This window comes from Monodelphis domestica, chromosome 1, assembly GCF_027887165.1.
Source record: "Monodelphis domestica isolate mMonDom1 chromosome 1, mMonDom1.pri, whole genome shotgun sequence".
In the NCBI taxonomy this organism is placed as follows: domain Eukaryota; kingdom Metazoa; phylum Chordata; class Mammalia; order Didelphimorphia; family Didelphidae; genus Monodelphis; species Monodelphis domestica.
This window is the reverse complement of record NC_077227.1, coordinates 375837195-375844694: the sequence shown is the minus strand read 5'-3', so window position 1 is coordinate 375844694 and position 7500 is coordinate 375837195. Positions and strand designations below refer to the sequence as shown.

General features: G+C 39.5%; 1 protein-coding gene across 1 annotated transcript in view; it reads right to left on the bottom strand.

Moving 5' to 3' along the window:
* The window catches only part of DOCK2 (dedicator of cytokinesis 2), a 559513-nt gene that overhangs the window by 6854 nt on the left and 545159 nt on the right, over positions 1-7500 (bottom strand). The window contains exons 46-48 of the mRNA XM_056811565.1: positions 7405-7488; positions 4526-4663; positions 903-1030 (exon numbers count right to left, since the gene is read on the bottom strand). Of these exons, the coding sequence (XP_056667543.1) occupies positions 903-1030; positions 4526-4663; positions 7405-7488 (350 nt within the window). The remainder of the gene's footprint in view (positions 1-902; positions 1031-4525; positions 4664-7404; positions 7489-7500) is intronic.

Sequence of the window (7500 nt, the reverse complement as noted above, 5' to 3'; positions counted from 1 at the left end):
TATATGGTAGTGTTGGAATACTATTGTGTTCAAAGGAATAATAAACTGCAAGAATTCCAAGTGAACTGGAACAACCTCCAGGAATTGATGCAGATTGAAAGGAGCAGAAAGAGGAGAACATTGTACACAGAGACTGATACACTGTGGCACAATCAAATGTAATGGACTTCTCTACTAGTAACAATGCAATGATCAAGGACAATTCTGAGGGACTCATGAGAAAGAACACTAACCACATTCAGAGATAGAACTGTGAAAGTAGAAACACAGAAGGAAAAACAACTGCTTCATCACATGGGTTGATGGGGATATGATTGGGGATGTAGACTCTAAATGATCACCCTAGTGCAAATATTAATAATATGGAAATAGGTCTTGATCAATGATACATGTAAAACCCAGTGGAATTGGCTGTCAGTTACAGGAGGGATTTGGGGGAAGGGGAGGGAAAGAACATGAATCATGTAACCATGGAAAAATATTCTAAATTAAATAATTAAATCCAATCCCTCCCAAAATAAATAAAATAAAACTCAAAAAATAAAGAAATATGGAAAGAGTTGTTCACACCCATCATCATATCTGGTGAGATGAAAGCATCATTTGTCAGAGGAAGACTGCCATGATATGACAGGGTAGAAATAGTTATATGAGGCAAGAAAGGGAATGGGGGTTTCCTGGGTAAAGAAGAAAGTCAGGAGACCATAAGACCCAATGAAGTAGAAGATGGAGGAATTCTGCCACTATGTAGGGATGAAATGGAAAGGAGAACATAAGGGGTCCCTATGCTAGGATAAGAGAATGAAGGGACAAACTGAACTAGGGTGAGGAATGCTATGTGAAGGAAAGCCAAGAGGTTTTTGAGATAAGAAGAAAGGGCCAAGTGGATAGCTATAGCCAACCTTTCTGAGACAGTCTTGCTTGGAGTGCTGCAATCCGAATTCATAGAAGCCAGGGAGATGATAGACATCTGTCGATAGGATCTAAGCATGGATCGAGGACGACCTAGTCTCCTGTCATCAAAATCAGGCTATGGGAAAAAATATAGGAAAAATGAAGGTTATACACTTCAGGTTGAGAGCTTGTCAAAAAGTATTCAGAAACCAGGACTAGATGTAGTTGTCTTTCAACTATGGATCATGGATCTCTATAGTGTAGGTGAATACAGGTGGTATGTGTATGATTGAAAATCTGTTACCCTATAAAAGAACTACATAGCTTAAGAGCCCACTGACTTCCTGTCATCACATACTTCCTGTAGACAGAGGATAAAGGGCGTGGGTTTTGGAGGCTCCCTCTCTCTGATGTAGAATCAGCATTGATGGTGGTGAGTGGGGATGACTAAAAATGGCTAACCAGCTATGGGCACCTGGCCTTTATTTTGTAGCCTCTTTATTCCTTGATTTCTAATGATCATTAATAAATCTCTTAAAATACAATATTATTATTGAGATTTAATTTTAACTTTTACATTGATGGCAACCACTAGTCAGAGAAGAACCTCTCAAATTTTTAAGATAAATTTTTTTTAAGCCACATTTCTCCTGCCAAGGTTTTTGCCCACCCCACCCACCTTCACAAACTCCAACTCTCTTTGGAGCTGCTGCATTTTTATTTTCCTCTTTTTGCCTGGTTGCTTGCTCTTCCTACTGGTCAGGCTATTTTTAGTAGGGAGGACTCTTGGCAAAGAAGAAATAAACTGCTTCTCTCATCCAAATGCTTGAGTCCTTTGCTCCTTGTTCCTCCTTCGTTCCTCTTCACTGCTGACTCTGGTGTTGCTGATACTGCTTCCTCCTGATCTTCTGGACCCAGATCGCTCACCCAGCCCCAGCCCCTGGCCTCCGGAAATCCTTCTCCTGATCTCCAACTCTGATCCTAAAGCAACCTCTGCTGCCCCCCCCCCCCCACCTCCGCGACCCTGATTGCTGTTGCTGCCCCTGCTGGGCTGTTTGCTGCCACCAAGAAGCTAGGAGTCCTTGGAGTTGATCCTCAGGGCAGATGGCAATGATTAGCCTCCTAATTCCCTCTGGGAATACTAGCATTTTACCTCAGGGAGGACAGGGAGAAGGAAGAGATTCTTCCAAACAAGAAGTTGATTACAATCATGGCATATTGTATGAAAGAGTTCTGTGTTGCCTATTTCAAACAGCTTCCAGCTTTAGGATGTTGTTTCTTTCTACCACTGATCCTTTCAATTATTTTGCCTGAGATTCAGGGGAGAAATTCATCCCCTTACAACCTTTTGCCATTCGGGCCTGCCCAGTTTGAGATTCCTAAAACCCATGCGCTCCCTCAATATGAGAGATTACACAGTGCTGACAATAGGGATCTGAATTTTAGAAAAAGGATCTTTAAAGAGTCTGGAGGTGAAATTTTAAGCCTTTTCAGACTCCATTTTTTTTTAAATGAAAGTCTCTGTATCTTATTGTATTTTGCTGACTGTTTTGTTTAAGATTTAATTTTGTTGTTTTAAGTTCATCTATTAATGTATTTGATACTGTTCTGATACACTGAATCATTTTAATCTACTGCGTTTTAGCTATTAAATATATTCTGTTACTTTTCCCTTATGACTACTGAACAAAATATTGTAAAATATTGTAAAAGTCCATAAACAGCCTTTTTTCCCATTTTGCATTTGTTAATTGTCACATTGATGATGAATGGACTTAACTTGGATAACAACCTTTAGAGAATTTAATAAGCTAAGAATTTAACTGTAATGTTAAGGGGTCTTCAGAAATAATTTTAATTAGCTAGTGGTTTCTGAATGGATGAGTTTTTTATATTTATATTTTTTAAAATGCTGCATTAAAGGTAGAGAAAAAAATGTTTCTATCAAGGTATTTATATGAAGCAAAAATCCAAAAAGAGCTTCTGCAAAATTCAGCAGGTCTTCATTGTCTCACATTCTACCAAGAATCTCAAATTTGGCTCCTACAATCTAGTCCCTTTTCTGTCTTTCATGGTGTGGCAAAATTTCTATAGTCCTGGCTACTAATTGGGTAAATGCATAATTGCTTAAATCATTTTAATTGGGCACTGATTCAAGGACCTCTTATGGATTTATTTTTCCTTTACTTAGAATTTTTACATATAAGACTTTGATAGTCTATATTTCATCCAGAACTTATTTTTTATTTGGATTTTTAAAATATTTTTTATTTCTCTTGCCAATTGATTCATATACTTCGTAACTCAGCCATGCATCCCTAAGTGATCCCTGTGTTTTTCAACATCCTCTTCAGGGGGGAATGTATTATTATTATTTTAAATGTCAAATTTTAAATTCTTTTTGAGAGTAATTTTAGGTTAAGAAATATGCTACCTCTCCAAATCCAGAAAATGAACTCTTCTTAGAAGACACCATGAAGATGCCCCCACAGACCACAAGCTACATCAAGAAGATCCAGAATGAACTGTGGCTGTGATTGATTGAACTGAAGGTTGATTGAACATTTAATTTGAATGTATACTCTTATGCCAAAAGGGGACTGCCCCCTAACTGGATTTTTGTCAATGCGCCTAGCAATTATTGGTTTTGTTCTCTTTTTTCTCTTATCCTCAAATTATTGCAATTTCAAAGTTGGTATGTTTTAAAGACCCACTGGAGAGACTAGTCTTCCCTGGGTCTCAGGGGGAAATGTATGATTGAAAATCTGTTACCCTAAAAAAAGAATTACATATCCCCAAAGCCCACTGACTTCCTGTCATCACGTACTTCCTGAAGACAAAGGATAAAGGGTGTGGGCTTTGGAGGCTCCCTCTCTCTGATGTAGAATCAGCATTGATGGTGGTGAGTGGGAATGACTAAAAAATGGCTAACCAGACATGGGCCCAGGGTCTTTATTTTGTATCTTCTTTATTCTTTGATTTCTAATGTTCATTAATAAATCTCTTAAAATATAATATTGTTATTGAGATTTAATTTTAACTTTTACATATGTGGAAAAGGGGACAGAGTAGCCAAAGAAAGGAATGAGATGACTCAGAATTTTGTTCTAGAAAGTCCAGGAGTCTGGACTGAGTCTCATTTCTACCAGTGTTTCTTTGGAGATGATGATAGGTGGCCCCATAGATGGCATTTATCTTACACTTGGTTTTCCCTTGGAACACAAATATCAAGAAATGAGAGCAGATGAAGACAATGAATATTAGACCAATCATCCTTTTGAACACCAAGTTTTTCAATTATCTTCCACAGTGTCCAGCATAAAACCTGGTACAAAGGAGGTGCTCAAAGAGTTTGCTGAACAGAATAGAATCAACTGACAACTTCACAGAAGAATCAGTATCCTAGTATTTGCTGTCCACTACAGTGTTCAATAGTATGGTTACATTTTTGAACTCTTCCCACCTAAAACTCAGGATAAAGGCTCCTCTCAGTCAACTAATATTTATGCATTTTTCTAGGCCCCTCTTCCTTGTTATCACTTCCTCCCACCTGCTCATCTCTTTACTTTTTATGTATACACATAAACACACAAACTCATGCATACATAACTTCCCAATCATGGGGCCATACCAGCTCTCGAACTCCATATTCCTTTTCCACTTTCACTTTTAAGCTCTTAAAACATTCTTCCATCCGGTCATGGAAAGGGCGAAGGTTGTCAGATACCCTTTTCTCATGGATCTTAATCCCAGCTCCTAGGAAAGGGATCTGGGGAAAAAAAAAACAAAGACAATGTTGAACTGGGCTCCTACCACTAAATACCAAACACCAGTAATCAATGGACTCTTCCTAGAATACTCATTCTTTCCTTTCATACACCTGTCCCCAGGCAGTTCCCTAAGGATCATAATTTGCATTTGAATAATTCACCAGAACACTATCCTAGAGCAGGGATCCCCAAACTTTTTACACAGGGGGCCAGTTCACTGTCCCTCAGACTGTTGGAGGGCCGGACTATTAAAAAAAAGAAAACTGTGAACAAATCTGTATACTGCTGTCTGGTATAGCGGAGGCTGCAGCGCTGGTGGTGATGGGCCTGTTCCATCTTGCACTGCCACCACTATACTGAGCAGCAGTATACACAGTGTGGAGTCCCCTCCCCCAGATTGCCGCTCTGGGCAGTGCCTCATTCTCCTTCAGTTACTCTCAGAACAAGGCTCCACGCAAAGGATTATGTCACTGGAAGGAGTGCTGTCCGTGAGCGATGCCATGCTTTATGGCACTGCCACATACAGTGCTCCTCTCACTGACCACCAATGAAAGAGGTGCCCCGTCCGGAAGTGCAGTAGGGGCTGGATAAATGGCCTCAGGGGGCCACATGTGGCCCTTGAGCCATAGTTTGGGGACCCCTGTTCTAGAGTTTGGTGGCCCTTACAAATTTACTAACTCTTCAAAAAAAATTGGAAGAAAAAAAAGCAAGAAGAGACTAGACAGCATGGAATACATTCAGGATAAAACCCATCTGGTGGCTTTTTGCATTGTGTTTTTTAAAGCAGTGCTTTACATAAAGAGTAGAAGGCACAGAAGGTCCTAAATTAGGAATTTTTATTCCAAAAAGAAAGAAAGAAAAAAAAGAAAATAAACACAACTGAATCTACATCCAGTGTTTTTACATCCCCATCTCTGTAGAGTAGCATATATTCCCTCCAGCAAAAGTTGGCTTTCTTTTGTGCTATGAATGAAGTTAGGAAAGACAGCAGCAATCCATCAGCACCTCACTCAGTGTCATTCAAACACCTGCCTCCCTGGGGCTGAGCTCTCTATCCCTTTTCTCAGTCTTTTGACCTCTGGAGGCAAATAGGTGTCTTTTCTGTAAGAAGAGGTATACTGACAGAATGTCAGTGTCTGAGAGGGGCAGTCAGAGGAACCCAGAGGGAAGACAAGTCTGTCAGAAGCCTGGCAGCAACAATTTGAGAAGTTACCTCCTAGAAACCTCTTTTTCTTCTAAGACAAAAGGGAAGGTAGAAGAGAGACAAAGAGGAACAAAGAAAAACAGAGACAGAAAGCTAGAGGAAGAAAGAGACAGAGGGAAGATAGAGAGCCAGAAGAGGAAAGCAGAGAGTGAAGAAAGGGGGAAGGGACAGAGAGGAAAACAGGGGGACTGAGAAGAGAGAAAAGAAAGGGAAGGTGTTAAGAAGATAGAGGGAAAAGAGAGGAAGACAGTGTTTTTTAGAAAGAAGAAAGCAGAATTAGTAAGGCCACCTACTATTCTTTTCCAAAAAATATAATCAGTCTGTCGTAGTAGTCAGAGACTTTGACCAAAAATAAACCAAAACCAAGACATTTAAAAACAAACAATTGGGTATACATTTGTGATTATTTGCAATAATGATTCTTTTAACCCTTGTCTTCTGTCTTAGAATAAATACTGTATATTGGTTCCAAGGCAGAACAGCAATAAGGACTAGGCAAGTGGGGGTTAAGTGACTTGCCCAGGGTCACATTCCTAGAAAGAGTCCGAGGCCAGATTTAAACTCAGGACTTCCTGTCTCAAGATCTGACTCTCAAATTATTGAGCCACCTAGCTAACTCCTCCTTCAATAAACTTTTTAACCAGGGGCTGGCTTTCTTCCCTCATACCCTCTTGGCCTGTGTCCTCTGTTTCTCAGACATGAGCTCAGGGAACAAAAATTGGGTTTCAAGTTATTATTAATCAAACACAATTAATAAAATGAATCCATGGAAGTAGAGATGAGAAATCATACATATTAGTTATTCCAAGATCTTAAAAATGATTTTAGGATTATCTTCTATTTAGCCTCCTCACAAAGCTACATCCCACTGTTAATATGGATGAATCTGAATCTCAAAGTCTCCATCTCAGGAAGGTCTTTGGGAAAGTAGTATATCATGATGGATAGTGCACTGGAGACTCCAAAAGATGTTTGAATTCTGACTCTTTCTAGGTATGCAACCATATCCAAGTCACTTATCTTTTCTAAATCTTGGCTACTGTACCAGTAAAAAGATGCTAAAAACGCCTTTAGCATTTATCTCATAGGGTTGTCATGGGGTTCAAGTTAGATAATGGATGGGAAATCAAATAGTTATGTAAATGTCAGATACCATTTTTATTATTCTTTCATCCAGGGAAAATATCAGCTGTGGAAATGACAGAAAATCATTTTAAATCATATTCTGTCATTCAGCAGCAATTAAAAGGAAGGAGAAGATACAGCTAGGTAGCTCAGTGGATAAAGTGCCAGGCCTGGAAATGGGAAGAAGTCTTGGATTCAAATCTGACCTCCAATACTTCCTAGCTGGTGACCCTGGGCAAGTCAGTTAACCCCTATTGCCTAGCTCTTACAGTCCTATTGCCTTGGAACCAACACACAGCATTGATTCTAAGACAGAAGATAAGGGTTTTAAAAAAGGAAAAGGAAAAAGGGAAGGAAAAAGGAACAGAAATATTGAATAAGTCAAGCATTCCCCACCTCACCCCACAGTACCTGCCATGCGATCAGATCCTTGAGTCGGATTAGTTTGTCTTGATCTTCAGGGTGATCTCTAGTATATTCTTCTGTGAAGAAAGCCTGGATTGGATA